The sequence below is a fragment of the Arvicanthis niloticus genome, chromosome 5, assembly GCF_011762505.2.
Source record: "Arvicanthis niloticus isolate mArvNil1 chromosome 5, mArvNil1.pat.X, whole genome shotgun sequence".
Lineage (NCBI taxonomy): Eukaryota > Metazoa > Chordata > Mammalia > Rodentia > Muridae > Arvicanthis > Arvicanthis niloticus.
Window position 1 is genome coordinate 21,858,143 of NC_047662.1, and position 15,718 is coordinate 21,873,860.

Sequence of the window (15,718 nt, forward strand, 5' to 3'; positions counted from 1 at the left end):
ACACTTCCTTGGAGTCTTCCTCTGCAGATGCTGGGACAGTCGTGTGCGATACAGTTCAATAGTTTTGTTTCATTTTGGCTTGCCTAAATGCATGTTTTCTTTCCTCGATTTCCTCTCTTCTCAGCGATGGTTTCTCTCATGAGCTGCTTTGTCCTAATATACAGAGCCCGTCTGTGTTGGTGCAGTAGGCTGCTTCCCATTAGAGTCTTGGAGCCATCCATTTTCCTATTCCTCAAGGCCCAGGCATCCTGAAGTAAGACCACCTGACATTTCCCCAAAGGCCTTGGAATCTTCTTCATTCTGAAAACTGGCATTCACAGCTCTCCCAGCCAGTGGGGCTGTGGGAACGACCAGCAGAGGGGCTTTCCAGGGCTGCCTCTTGTTTTCTTTCATAAGTTGTGACGTGCCTTGGAGGCTACTCTTCTCTGTTGCATATTTTATTTACTTGATTTCAGATCCTACCCCATTGACTCTGTTGACACGAGTTTAATTGGTCTTCAACTTGTTGAACGTTCTGGAAGTGCTTGCTCTTTTCAGATTGTATAGGGAAGGAACTGTGCAGACCAACTTTCTGGTCCCTTCTGTTCTTTTTGAGCAGCTAGTCTTGCTGTTCTGAAGAAAACAGATGTGTCCATCATCTTTGATCTTATAAAACTGCTTCAAGGAACAAACTTTTTGAAGCCCTAGAAAGCATGCCAGTAATGCCCAGTCCTATGCTTCACCTCTGTCACTTGAATCTGATCATCACGTTTATAAGCTCCGGTTCAGCCCAGTCAGTAGCAGCCTTTCCCCCTCCCAGCTCATTTGTTCTTGAGGTGTCAATGCTGGTCTGTCGCCTTGGCTGCACCGAGCTAAAACCTCAGGCTGCTGTGCAGATTATTGAATCACCTCTAGCCACAAGTAAGAATGGCTTTTCTGGGTGGGATGCCCGTCCTTACCTTAGCTACGTGGTCTTCTTTATGTCCACCAGAGAAAGCAATGAAAGGTCATTTCCCATACTATTTTTGGGTGTATGTGACAGAAAAGTGCTCTACCGTACGAAGGCTGTGTCTTTAGCCTCATACTAATTTTAAAAAGTTATTTATTGCTAGGTGTGGTGGTGCACACCTTTAATACCAGCAGCACTCAGGAGGCAGAGGCAGTAAGATCGCTTGAGTTTGAGGCCAACCTGGTATACAAAGAGAGTTCCACAGTATCCAGGGCTATTACACAGAGAAACTCTGTCTCGACACAACCCATCCAAAATTACTTTTATTTTTTTGGTGTGTGTGTGAACTTAGAAATAAGAATGTTCCTGTGTACTTTTGGCTCTGCTGGAACTTATGTAGTCCAGGCTGACCTCAAACCTGAAGTAGTTGTCTTGCTGCAGCTCACTGGTTACAGGACGTGCCCCCATATTTATCTTATAATTTGAAGTTTTAGATAGTTTTTTTTCTGCTGCCACAGAAACGTTCATTTATAAATATATTCCTTTTGAAAGTTCACACATTATTATTCTAATAATCTAGTCTTACTTGCATTTTCTTTAAAATACTGATAACACAGCATAAAGTACATTTTTCTATCCTTTTTACTTTTTGTGGGGTTTGTCCTGGTCTTTTACTTCACTTTGGAAAAAAATCATTCAGACATTGGGCTTGGTGGTGCACCTTTGTAATCTCACTCAGGAGGTGGAAGCAGGAGAAACAAGTTCAAGGTTATCCTCAGCTATGTCGGGAGGTCAGGTCAGCCTGCAGTACATGAGGCACTGTTTCAGAAAACAGTAGAAGCATTTCTACAATTTTGATATTTTTTAATATTCAAACAATATTTTATTTATACGTTTGGGATGATTTAAGGATTTGCATATCGTCCTTGGGCAGGGGTCATGTTAATTTTGTATTCAAATTTTAGTGTTTTTGTTGCTGAAGCAAGCACTTCATAAACTGTGCCTGCATGCCTGCCTGCCTGCATGCAGTTGGGGGTATGTAGAGGGAGTCTCATGTATTCCTGGCTGGCTTCATTCTCTGTGTCGTGGAGGATGACCTTAAACTTTTGTCCCATCTCTACCTCCTGAGTTCTGGAATTACAAGCATAGGCCACTGTGCCAGGTTTATATAGTACTGGGGATCCATCCCAGGGCTTTGTGTGTGCTGGGCAAGCAATCTGTCAGCCTAGGTGCATCCCTAATCCTGAGGCCCTCATGTCCTTAGGGGTGGGGCAGCTGCTGAGTGACAGGAGTGCTTCCTGGGTGTGTTTGTAAGGCCTCAGTTTTCATCTCCAACACTCTTTTTATGATTTTACTCTTTAACTTTTATTCTTTTTATTTTTTATTCTATGTTGTGCCATGACAGTTCTATGTTGATCTTTTATTGCCACATTCTCTTATTTAATATGGAGGCATGTTTGATTCTCTTTCTCATTTGAGACAGGGTCTTACTATGTAGACCTGGCTAGCCTGGAACTTTCTATTAACATGATAAGCATGTATTACACTTGATCCTAGCCAAGAGGTTCAGAAGCAGTTCTGGAACTTCTTGTGGAGACTGAGGCTGGCTTGGACCTCAGGGATCTGCCTGCCTCCATGTCTGCCTCCCAGGTGTAGGCTCAGTGATGTGCACCACTGTGCCTCACCTTCTCTCTCACTATTGGCCTTTAGCTTTCCATCTGGAGACTGGGCAGAGCGTGCTAGCTTAGCTGTGCTGGCTGCTTTGACACTTACAAGCTGGCCTAGTCTATCTGGGTTTGTAGCCTACACAATTTACAGTCCCTGCTCAGTATTTTCTAATTTGCTAGATAAAACTGTGATAAAACCTTTCCAATGAGAGGAATAAGTTAGACAGTAAATGCACCGGTCACACTCTTCGGTCAGCCTGCTCTAGTGCTCCTTCTGTAGACAGTCCAAAGCCAACTCAGCAGTGTGCAGCAGCTGAGTTTGTACCTAGTTTGTCATTTGCAAAGGACATTGTAGATTTCATTTTATTCTCTGCCCTTGAGCTGTGTGCATATTGGGGTTCCTAATGGCCTTTGAAGATGGCCTCGGGACCAGTGTGTTCTGTTATTGCAAACCTGTTTGATTTCACCCAAGGAAAATAGTTGTCCAGAGAGTGGGTCTTACAGCATAGCACAGGCTGGTCTTGAATTTCTAGTCTCTCTGCTTTAATAGAACTTGTATTAAAAGCTTTCAGAAAAGGCAGGAAATCCTGGAGAAGCAATAAGATCCCTGTGTGTGAGGGGCCTGGAGTGAGTGGGGCTGGAGCAAGAGGGAGAAGGAAAGGGGAAAAAAAAAATCCTGTGTGTGGAGGTATTTGGAGACTAGCTTTCTGTCTTGCTAACTAGTTGTTGCTTTTCATTTCTAGTCCTGTCTCAGCTAGGATCTAGAGTCACAGGGATCAGGCCCTAACATAGGACAAACTGGGCTGGTTTTACCTACAGCTGATTGGTGCAAGAGTAATTTCTATGGCTGGTGCTAAAGCTCAGTGGTAAAGCATTTGCCTCTCATGCATGAGGCCCTCAGTCAGTCCTCAGCACTGCCAACAGCAGCAACAACACAAGTAATCTAAGAAGCAGGTAGAGCACAGCATTTGGAGCTTTGCGGACAATGAAAAGTTACACTAGGACAGCCAGGACTCTGTGCCTTTGCTTGATATAGTTATAAGCTTAAATAGACACAGTTGGGTTGAGGAGAGATGCATACTGGTGGGTATTGAAACAGATATAGGAAACTTCTAGCTCTGAACTTGAAGGAGCCTGATGGGTCCTTATCCTGAGTTCTGGTTTTATTGTTTTGCATTGGCTCTTGCTCATCCTGCATCAGTTAGGAGAACATCGGTCTAGACTTCCCAATGCTCTGTTCCAGGTGCTTCGTGTGGACAGGATGGAGGATATGCTGTTATCAGTTTTTGGTTTCTTCCAGTCCCAGCCTGAGGAGTATTTGACTTGGTAACTAGGAGGAAGCGTGTGCAGTGGAAAGGCTTGCTGGTTTGAGTTTCTTCCTGTGTAGAGGAATGCTGTATATTAGCTGCCATGTAAGATTGAGGGAAGAGCAAATACAGAGGGGCTGTGAGTTGTTACTCTGTTGACACAGGGTTAGGACTAGTGTCCAGGTTTGTGTGTTGCTTTAAAGATTGTTCAGAGAAGTAAACATAGAGAGAACTTCTTTCAGAATTCCCTGAGGAAAGACAGGAAGTGACCTTTTGGCAATGGCTCCTGTTTTATCAGAGGAGCCTCTGGCACTATTGAAAATTTTGGATTCTCACCTAGAAAACTTTCGTTTGTAGACTCGGAAAAGATTCTGCATACATACTTTCAGGGCCTTATGATTCTCTGACCAGGGAGAAATCAGGAGAGTCTGCTAAAAGGACAGGAGGATCCCCAGTACATGACAGTGAAAAGCATGTGACATGACTAGAGCTTGCCACCTTCGTCCCTTTCTCTGAGACCACAGAATTCTTTTTTGTTGTTGTTTGAGACAAGGTCTCTTATACTAATACTCAAACTGTTGTGAAATTCACTATGTAGCCCAGGCTGGCCTCATACTCGAGTGCCTCATCATGTTGAATATTACGATTACTGGCCCCCATTGCAGCACAGAGAAGCTAGGCTTCCTGTGCATCCCATCTTTTTTAGGGAGACTGGCTGCTTCCAGGGTAAGGGCCATAGTTTTTAGGAGCTGAACATCATCACAGGACTTTAGACCTGAGAATGTGGTCAAAATTGATGGGTCTGTCAAGGATTCTAGGGAAGTTCTCTTATAACAAATATGAGTATGTCAGTAGCCATGCTTTGGAGATATGTACTGAACCTGAAGCAGTACCCCTTGGCTTTGAGATTGGTGTTTATTTTGGTCCCACAGATGAGAGGTTATGGCTTGGGTTGACATTGTTTTCTGATGACCACCTTTCCTGTGCAGTTCAAGACCAGCAGATGCTGGTGAGTCTGATGGGTGTGGAACAATGCCCTTGATGGCTGGAACTGAAATCCTTACTGAAGCCCTGAGTTCATTATTAGATGACCTGGAGTTAAGGACTGGAAGTGCATCCTTAAGTAGAGAAGTTACTACATTCAAGTAATGAAATTTCCCTTTTCCTCTTCTATCCAGCTTTTCCCCAGACCTGGCTCTGGACTCACCAGGCACTGACCACTTTGTCATCATTGCTCAGCTGAAGGAAGAGGTGGCCACTCTGAAGAAGATGCTGCATCAGAAGGATCAAATGATCTTAGAGAAAGAGAAGAAGGTATGATCATTAACCCTTTCAGGCCAGAGGCTTACAAAAGTAAGATCTGTGGAATGGGATGTTGTTGAGGCCCACACTGCCTGGCTTGGGGGCCACTATGTCCCAGCCTGAGCTGCTTCTCCGGTCTGCGGGTCAGGGTCTAGCAAGAAAGAGAGAGTGGAGATGAAGGGGAAGAGACATGAAGAATGAAGACAAGACAAAGGTTCTGATCAAGTCTCAAGTCTCGTTTATTGAAGGGAAGTCGGGGTATTTATACACTTTGCCACGTGCCTTGCAGGCATGGATAGCGTGAATAGCACATGCACCGCACGCCTTGCAGCTGGGAGCACTAAACAGGAAAACAAGCTATGTGGGATAAACAAGATATTTATCAGAGTGTGCTCAGCTGTTGTAGGCTGTTGAAAACAAGTCTCTTGTCAGGGTATATGGCTCGAGATGGCTGCAAAGATGATAGCCGCTTTTTGCTAGGAGTCGGCTCCCAACACTCTCTGTTGGGTACTTGTCATTGGTGGCTTAAAAGAGAGCCTGCGGTCAGGTCTGGATTCCGTGAGAAGAGAGTACCTGTTTATCAAGGTGACCCATGGGATGCTATCATGTTGGTCAGTCTACCTTAGCCTAGGAGTCCAGAAATGCTGATTTTCCCAGCATTTCCAAGGTTCTTCTACTTCTCAGACAGGATATTAGTTAACAAAACTAACAGGCACATTGTACAAAAACCAAGTCAGCCTCAGGGTACAGCTCAGCCACAGAGTGTGTGTGTGTCAGCTACATGCCAAGCAGGCCTGGAGTTCAGGCTCTAGCAGGAGAGAGAGACTGCAGATGTGCGTGTGCGCGTGCGCGTGCGCGTGCATGTTAGGAAATGCTGAGCCTGGTTTCTAGGTGACATATTATTCAGTGTGAGCTGTCATTCTAAGTTGCTATCTCAAGGTAGTGGATGAAAGCCAGGAATGTTAGCACAAACTTAAAATCCCAGCAGTTAGGATGTTATGCGGAGGATGACGAGTTCTAGACCAACCTGACTCTAAGAAGAAAGGCAAAGAAGGGAGCATGCTGAGGAGTACCAGAATTGCTAGGATTGCGATATAACATGGTGTCACAGTAGAAAGGCTCAGGCTAAAAGAACCTGCTGACCATATCTTACTTTGCCCTGCACGAAGAATGCTTGGTGACTCTTTAGATTTTTTTTTAGCTTTGGCTGTCCTGGAACTGGCTCTGTAGACCAGACTAGCCTTGAACTCAGAGATCTGCCTCTGCTCCCAGAGTAGTGGGATTAAAGGCGCGCCTGGTTTAGATTTATTTAAGTGCACGAGTGTTTGCCTCTGTGTGTGTATGTGCAGCACAAGTGTGCCTGGTGTCCTCGGAGGTCAGAGGGCATTAGAGCCCTTGGATTTGGAGTTGCAAGTGCTTGTGTGTCACCATATAGTTCACGGGATCTAAACCAGGGTCCTCTCCAAGAGCAGCTAGTGTTCTTAACCACTGAGCTGACTCTCCAGCCCTGTTGCTTGTAGAGACAGGATCTTGATATGTAGTCCTGACTGGCCTGGAACCTGCTCTGTAGACCAGGGTGACCTCCAACTTGTAGCAAAACTCCTGCCTTTACCTCTCAAGTATTAGGATTACACGAACACACCTGGCTCCTTTATGATTTTACAGTAATGCAAAATTGATGATAGTTGCCCTATCAACCTGCCATAAATACTGAATACCTTACATCTTCAGTGTCAATATTCCATCTTCACACTTTAGTATTTTCTGTTAAAGATTTTCTTTGTAGGGTGGACACACCACAGTGCACTTGTGGAGGCAGAGGGTAGAACCGTAGGAAGTAGGTTCTCCTCCAAGGTGTGAGTCCAGGGGGTTGGGCTCAGCTTATAGGCTTGGGAGCAAGCACTTTCTCTCATTGAGCCAACTCACTGGCCTCTTGTTTGTTTGAGACAGGGTTTCTCTGTGTAGCCCTGACTGTCCTGGAACTCACTCTGTAGACCAGACTGATCTTGAACTCAGAGATCCATTTGCCTCTGCCTCCCAAGCACTGAGATTAAAGGCCTGCACCACCATATCTGGCTGGTTTTTGTTTTGTTTTGAAGGGAAGAAGAGTTTATTTTTACTTATAGTTGGAGGGGATTGTTTGTGGCAGGAAGACAGAACGAGACAAAGGCATGACGGCAGGGGCATGAGGCGCTGAACACAGTGTACTTGATTTTAGTTTACTTACCTGTGGGGGTGTTTTGTCTGTATGTATGTCTGTCCACCATGTGCATGCAGCGCCCAAGAGGCCAGAAGGTGTCAGATCATCTGAAATTGTACTTACAGATGGTTGTGAGCCACGGGTAACACCTGAGATCTAACATAGGTCCTCTTCAGAAGCAACAAGTGCTCTTAACCACTGGGTCGTCTCTCGAGCCCCTGTTTTTGGTTTTAAAATGTATTTTTTTTTATTCTATGTATGTGTGCATTTCAGGCTGGCTAGGTAGGTGTGCATAATAATAACATGTGGTGGTCAGAGGACAACTCGTAGGAGTCCTCTCTCTCCTGCTATGTGTATGCTGGGGACCAAACTTAGGTCATTGGGTTGGGTACCAAGCCTCTTACCCTTGATCCACCTCTCTGACCTGTGTTCTGTTTTCTGAGACAGAGTCTTGCAATACAGTCCTCACTTCCTGGACTTGCCACGTAGACCAGGCTATCCTTGAACTGTGGCAGTCTTTCTGCTTTTGCCTCCCAAATGTTGGAATTGTAGGTATATGCTAGACCTCCATATAGCCCAGGCTAGCCTTGAATTCATATGCAGCTCAAGATGACTTTGAGCTTCTGATTTTCTGTTTATCTAGTTCTGGGATTACAGGCATGTACCACCACTCCTGGTTTCAATTTTGTAGAAGTTCCTGTGTTTTCATGCATTTTTCAGGGACTCTTAGAGATTGCAACCAAGGCCTTTTGCATGTGAGGCAAGCACTTAACCGCTTCACCCCCCAGCTCCCAGTACCTGTGTTTTTCTCCTCTGCTGTGTGACTGACAGATGACAGACACCCACATTCCTTAGACAGATGAGATTGACACAGGCAGACTTCTGCCAGCAGGGCCCAGAGGAGCGCTTGCTTCTTTTTTGTAGAACTAAAGTCTTGAAAAGAGCATGCCACATAACGCTTCTGTCCCATAGCTTTCAAGACCAAGATCACATTGCCCAGTTAGGGCACCGTTTCTGCTGCATCCTGCCTGCCTGTCTGTAACCCCATCTACTGCCACTGTGAAGTCGTCAGCCTTTGAAACGGCAACCCTTACTGGCATATCTTTGTGGCTGTGTCCATGCTAGTCTCTAGTGGGATGCTCTTCTCTTCTGTTTCCATGCCTGTTGCTACTGTATCTCAACCTAGTTCACAAATCAGTGTTTACACTACCTGCTCTTCTTGTGACTAGTAGTGTTAGTGGGCATGAGTCTAGAGTTGGAAATCAGTTCAGTGCCAACACTGTGGGTCCTCTTGACATACTTAACCTTTTAACCCTCAGGGCATTATAAAGATCAGACAAAGTATGAGTTAGTTTTTAAAATTAATACTGCCAGCAAGATGGCTCAACAGATACAGCTGCTTGCTACCAAACCCCAAGACCCGAGTTTGATCTCTAGGATCTACATGGTAGAAAGAGACTGACTTCTTGAGTCTCCTGACCTCAGCATGCACACTGCAGCAGGCACAGGCACTCACAGCTAAGTAGATAAGCAAGTGAACTCTCAAATGCTTCTAATAAACAAAATGGGTGCAGCAGGTGGCTCAGGGGGCACAGTGCTGGCTTTGAAAGCCTGGCAACCTGAACTGGATCTCTGGAACCCAATGGAAAAGTGAAAGGAAAGAATCAGTCAACTCCATAGCTAGCCTCAGACCTCCATAGCTAGCCTCAGACCTCCATAGCTAGCCTCAGACCTCCATAGCTAGCCTCAGACCTCCATAGCTAGCCTCAGACCCCCACTTACGTGCTGTCACTTGTGTGCCCACATGAGGTATACACAAGTAACAATAGGATGTACACTTTATTTCTTTATTTTGTTTTTCTGAGACAGGGTTTCTCTGTGTAGCCCTGGCTGTCCTGGAACTTACTCTGTAGACCAGGCTGGCCTCGAACTCAGAAATCCGCCTGCCTCTGCCTCCCAAGTGCTGGGATTAAAGGCGTGTGTCACCACTGTCCAGCAGGATGTACATTTTAAATTAAGTAATAAATGAAGGTTGAACGAAGTAGTAAAGCCAGCTTTTCAGAACTGACAGAGATTACTCTCAGAACTCCTCAAACCCAGTTACCTTGGAGTGAGCATATGTGGGGTTGTTGGCACTGTCAAATCCTAAAAGACATTGGTGATTTCAGTATCTAACATTCTTTGCTGTTGTTGTTTTGGATGTGTGTGGTGTTTTGTTTTGTTTTGTTTTGTTTTGTTTTGTTTTTTTGAGACAGACTCACTATATAGCCTAGGCTATATACCTTGAACTCAAGGTAGCCTCCTGCCTCAGTCCTTTGAGTGCTTAGCTTACACCTCCACACCACCACTTTGACCAGCTGAACTGTTCACTCAGAGTCAGGGAGGTGTTGTGGAGCTGCAGCATGGAAGGATGTGAGTGCCTTTCCACAATCCTCTACCTTACTGCCTACTAACTCAGCACAGGACGAAGAACAGAAGAACTTGGGAGGCTGAGGCAGGAGAATTCTTGACCTTAGGATTTTGAAGATAGCATGGGTAATGAACCCCTACCCCACCCACCCCCAGAAAAAAAAAGGGAGGAATTGAAGGGGAGAAGGGAAGGAAGAGGGAAGGGGAAAGGTGGTGAGCTCAGGAGCATGTGAACCTTCAGCAGAGCCTTAAGGAAAAGGAAAGCTGTGTGGCTTTGGTGAGGTGGTTGTGCAGGAGGGCCCTGGGTTCCAGTGACTCGCAAGACAATGTTTAGTCCTGAAACTAAGACATTTACCATTATCGAGGACTTCCTTCTAGCCTCTTTAATGTTTTCCTTCAGATTACGGAGCTGAAGGCTGATTTTCAGTACCAGGAGTCTCAGACTCGGGCCAAAATGAACCAAATGGAGAAAACCCACAAGGAGGTCACAGAGCAACTGCAGGTGAGTGTGTGCTGACTGTGTATGTTTGATTGTGTTTGATAACCATACCTAGATTTCTTTTTCTCCAAGTACAGAGTACACGAACCCCCTTTGGACAGCTTTCATTGTTTTGAGTTGGGTGTGTTTTCATCTTTTTCCCTCAAGAACTGGAATTAACAAATGTATTTTTTGATTTCTTTAATACAGCAGATGTGAGTTCAGGTGTCTGCATTGCCGATCTGCCTGTCCTGCTCACTAGGGCTTGGTGGTTGGCTTGTGTTGTATAATCATCTTTCTGTAACAGTAGTCACAAGAGATGAGGCTCACCATGCACATCTACCAGAGCCTTTGGTACTTAAGCAGGTGTCAGGTCCCAGGATTTCCTATTGATCCCTTCTCAGGACTACTTTCTGCCTCTCAGTTCCCCCTTTATACCTACACAGAGAGCTAGCTAGCTTGCTTTCTTTGTTTCTTTCTTATTTTTGTTACTTTTGTTCTTTGTTACTTATTTGTTTGGCTTTTGAGACATAGTTTCTCTGTGTAGCCCTGGCTGTCCTGAAACTCACTCTGTCCACCAGGCTGGCCTCGAACTCAGAGATCCATCTGCTTCTGCTCCTGCCTCCCAAGTGCTGGGATTAAAGCATGTGCCGCCGCCGCCGCCCAGCTTGTGTTGTTTTTTGAGGCTATAGCTGTCGAGACCAGGCTAGTTTCAAACTCAAGCCTCTGCCTCCCAAGTGCTAGGATCAAAGGTGTGCACCACCACCCAGCATTGTTACTCAGTAAACTTACTTTGCATTAAAACCACATACTATCCTGTGGAAACTTTTTTTTATTTTTATTTTTATTATTTTATTATTATTATTATTATTATTATTATTATTATTATTATTTTTAGGCCAAAAACCGAGAGCTTCTGAAACAGGCAGCTGCCTTGTCCAAGAGCAAGAAGTCTGAGAAGTCAGGCACCATAACGTCTCCGTGAAGACTTCGAGAAGGCTCCCAGCAACAACAGCCAGGGTCAGGGTTGGTGACCTGGCTGTTCTCTGGGAAGTGTGCTTTCCTACAAAAATCTCTATTTTCTTACCTTCCCCCTCTTTGTTTGGATGTAGTGGGCTGAATGGAAACACCTGGTCTGTGCCCTGTTATGGCTGCATGCTGAGCGGTTAGGGTTCCAGACCTTTTCCTCCTCCCGTTCCCCCTGTGCTCCTCCCTCTCTATTTTAGTACTCTGTTTTCCATAGTGGTCACTGCTCAGTGTCATGTGCAGAGTGTCTGTCCACCATCACACCTGCCATTCCCACGAGCAAGTAATCTGTCTTCAGCTGTACATCACTGCCACCCCAAACCTTGAAAACTGCCACCTTGAGACTGTGCAGTGAGGGAGGCTTTTTCTCACCAATAAACCTTTTGCTTCAGGGTATACTCTTGGGTTTTTTCCAGGTATATTATGTATGACCTTTGTACTATGTATAGACAGAGTTTTATTTATTTTTTAAAAAGGAAACCTTTTCTTGATAAAGGAATGATGGTAGCCTAGCTAGTTCTTGTAAAAGTGATGCCTCTTTGAAAAAAGAAAAACAATCCAGTCCCGTTTGCTAGCTTTTAGTAAAAGAATCCGATCTTTTCTTTCTCATTACCTTAGTCTTGATGCTAAGGTAACTGTTGGAGGCGGAAGTCTGGAGCTAAGTGCCTTGTGGAGGATCCCATGGAAGAGCGTGCGAGGAGATGCATAAGGAAGGTGGCTGCGTTTGCCTAGTCTGTCTAAGTAGGGCAGAAAGACAGTTGTCCAGGTTGTACTGGACGCTTCCTCCTCTACGAACCCCCTCCTCCTTCTGCATAATTTTAAATTCCCACACTGCCACTTCTTTTTTAAAAATATTCCTGTTTCTTGCTACATCAGCTGTCATACCAGCTTGTTATCAAAACATGTTTTTTTGTTTTTAACATGAGCAGATTCAAGCGGGATAAGATTGGAACTACTTGTGTGTTTCTGGGGGCCGGCATGGGTTGCTTGGGTGTGTGCGGCTGTGTGGTGGGGAGAACCTGTGTACGTCCCTTTCTTTCCACCTCATCCCGTGTACTTCCTGTTCTTAATGGAATGTTCAGAGAGCACTGGCTCCTGGGAGCCGCAGGGCTTGCTGGGTGTGCCCTTCTCCCTGGCTGACCCATTAGGAGTGGGAAGGAGCCACACACCTCCATCTTTGTGAGAGGAACTAGAGATGGGTCGTGTGCTGGGACACAGCAAGTGCTGCAGTGAGTGCCCACGGTGCTGAGCTAGAGCTGACCATGAAGGCAGGGACACAGGACAGTCAGGTCACTGTCCACTGGCTCTTTAGGTTGGGATTACATTCTCCAAAGAGACGAATGCACACAGGTGAGTGGGTGGCTCTTCCTGACAGGAGAGTTGAAGGACCATGTTTGTGTATCACTGTGGTAGGGAATGCAATTTTCCCTTCTAAGCAGGGAAAACTGCCGTGCTAAATCATTTTGTAACTTTCTGAATGAGAAACTTTTAGGTAAAGATAAACTATCATACAGTATTTTTCAGATGCATTTCCATTGGCTCTGGGGAAAAGATGGTAGAAAGAATAACAGTCATGGTTTCTTCAACAAAAAGTAAGACTGAGAAATTGTGGGTATGGTGTGACAATATGCAAAGGCTTACTTAGTTTTATACTGAACCTTTTCTTAAGGTCTTCGCATTTAATATTCAGCAAACCTACACATTTTCTAAACTGCCATGAGCTCATGAACGATAGAGGAAACCTCAGTCTTGAAATGTTGAATTTTTTTTTTTAAATCATGACAGCATTTTACCATGTAATTGAGTAACTTTTGGTAACACCTTCCGTTTCTTTGTATGTTTGTAATAATGGACATTTTAAAACAGGAATGTTTGGTTTGTACAGACTTTGACAAATGTGTGTTAATAAAAATTCATATTGACTCAGATGAATGTTTTGATTCAGTTGCTGGGTTGTCTTTCTCCCTCCTCTCCTGGCCTTGCTTTCCCTCCCCACCTATCCTCCCTCTTTTCCTCTGTGCTGAGGTGGAACCCAGGGCCTCACTCAGGTCAGCAGAGTGAGAACCACTGAGCTGCATCTAGCCAGGTGTTTATTCTTCTGATTCACCTATTGATATATTCTCCTGTGTCCTGGCACCCTAAAAATAGTTTATCCTGTTTTAGACTAATAGGGAGTTGAGCAGCTGTCAGGAGTACAGAGGGGTGTAGTCGCTATTACTGACCTCTAAATGACCCCAAAATTTAATGACTTGAAACAATTTTAATATGTCACTAGACCCTGTTGGATAATTCCAACAGGGCAAGGACAAGAGTTGGTTTCTGTCCCATCTCCAGTTTTCAGCTCGATCTATAGGTGAGTCAGCTAGGAAGATTGGAAGTTCACAGGGTTGGGATTGGCCTCTGAATGTTCATGTACCTGCACTTGGCTGGGCAAGGAAAAAGTGGAACAATGCTGGCTCATGCAGCCTCCAGCATGGGCCCCTCAAGGGAACAAGAATTAGGCAGCACCCAAAGACACCAAGCAGCAGTGTTACAGCCGAGGCCCGAGCTCTGTCCATCCACTGACACTCCTGAGGCCACGTGTCCTCATGGCTACTGTACACTTGTTATTTAAGCATATGTACGCTCAGGTACACACACATAATATTAAAAGAACTGCTAGTGTCCAGCTTGGAACTGACTCCCACACTGATCTTGGCTTGTAGTGTTAATTTCTAAAGTTTGTTGGCATTTTTCAAAAGTAACTCATGTACATGTTAACTATTACTTTAATAGATGACTTGTTTCTCAGCAGCTAGAGGCATATTTTCAGTCTTGCTTGAGAAGTAAGGTCATGCTGCATATGGTGGCACATGCTTATAATCCCAGCCCTCAAACGGCTAAGGGAGGAGGATCACAAGTTTAAGGCTAGCCTGGGCTACATAAATCCAGTCTCAAAAAGATACCACCACTGCTAGCAACAATGAAACTAAGATGGTGATGTGCTGCCAAGTCCCAGTGCCTGGGCTTCAATCTTGTCTCTGTCTTCCGATTGTACTGAGGTTGAAATAACATACATAGAAACCTTAGGACAGTACTTTGCACAGTATTCATCCCGTTGTATAAGCTGTAATCACTCATGCTTTATAGCATTAATGGCTTCTGTTGGGGGTCCCACTGTACCTTGGCTGTTTGGGGACTCAGAAATCCCCCACCTCTACTTACCAGGTGCTGAATTAAAGGGGTATGCCACCATGCTGCACCCCATCTTCTTGTTTCTTATACATATAGGTGTTTTGCCTGAATACATATGTATGTGGTACCCACTGAGGACAGAAGAGAGAGTCAGATCTCCCAGAATTGGAGTTATAGGCCCTGTGGTGCCTAGGTCCTCTGGAAGAGCAGCAGCCGGTGGTCTTGACAGCTCAGCCATCTTCTCCAGCTCCACCTCTTTCTGGTTTTGTTGGTGGTGGGGTTTTTTTTTGTTGTTGTTTGTTTGGTTTGGTTTGGTTTTTGGTTTTTGGTTTTTGGTTTTTGGTTTTTGGTTTTTGGTTTTTGGTTTTTGGTTTTTGGTTTTTGGTTTTTGGTTTTTGGTTTTTGGAGACAGGGTTTCTCTGTGTAGCCCTGGCTGTCCTGAAACTCACTCTGTAGACCAGGCTGGCTCAGAAATCCACCTGCCTCTGCCTCCCAAGTTCTGGGATTAAAGGCATGTGCCACCACTGCCTGACTCCCACCTCTTTCTGTTACTTGAGACAGATGGTAATAGAAAGACAAATTAGAATGAACCTTCTCCCCCACCCCCACCCCTCCCTCTCCTCTGCTGGGCCTCATGTACACTAAGGAGAATGAACCTTTTCCCCTGCCCCTCCCTCCCCCCCCCCCCTCCTCTCCCCCTCCTCTGTCCTCTTCTGCTGGACCTTATGTACACTAAGGAGAATGAACCTCCCCTCCCCCTCCTCTGCTGGGCCTTATGTACACTAAGGAGAATGAACCTTCTCCCCTGCCCTCCCCCTCCCCACCCTCCCCTCCCCCTCCTCTGCCCTCCCCCGCTGGGCCTTATGTACACTAAGGCTGTTCTCTACCATTAAGACTCATCTCCCGCTCTGGTCACTTTTTTTTTACTTCCACTAAATTAATTTTTTACCATCTTTTACCATCAGCTGAGCAATGTAGCTCATTGCTGTAATCCCAGCTCTTGACTAGGTGAGATTTGAACTCACTCTGGGCTTCAAACTGAGACCTTGAGCCTGTCATGATAGTACATGCCTGTAGCCCAGCAGGAGCAGGGAAGGTTGAGGTCAGGCTGCTGTATATTACAAGTTCTGAGATAGGCAGAACTACAAAGTGAGACCCTGACTCAATAAATAATACATACATAAATAAATAAAAACAAATAAATAAAAAGGAAGTCCAGCTTGCCTT

General features: G+C 45.2%; 1 protein-coding gene across 2 annotated transcripts in view; it reads left to right on the forward strand.

Moving 5' to 3' along the window:
• The window catches only part of Fam76a (family with sequence similarity 76 member A), a 28,489-nt gene extending 15,244 nt beyond the window's left edge, over positions 1-13,245 (forward strand). The window contains exons 7-9 of one of the 2 annotated variants that reach the window (XM_034502880.1): positions 5,081-5,216; positions 10,214-10,315; positions 11,190-13,245. In XM_034502880.1, the coding sequence (XP_034358771.1) occupies positions 5,081-5,216; positions 10,214-10,315; positions 11,190-11,276 (325 nt within the window). In that variant the 3' untranslated portion in view covers positions 11,277-13,245. The remainder of the gene's footprint in view (positions 1-5,080; positions 5,217-10,213; positions 10,316-11,189) is intronic. The other variant, XM_034502882.2, reaches the window with a different exon arrangement.
• The last annotated feature ends 2,473 nt before the right edge of the window (positions 13,246-15,718 follow it).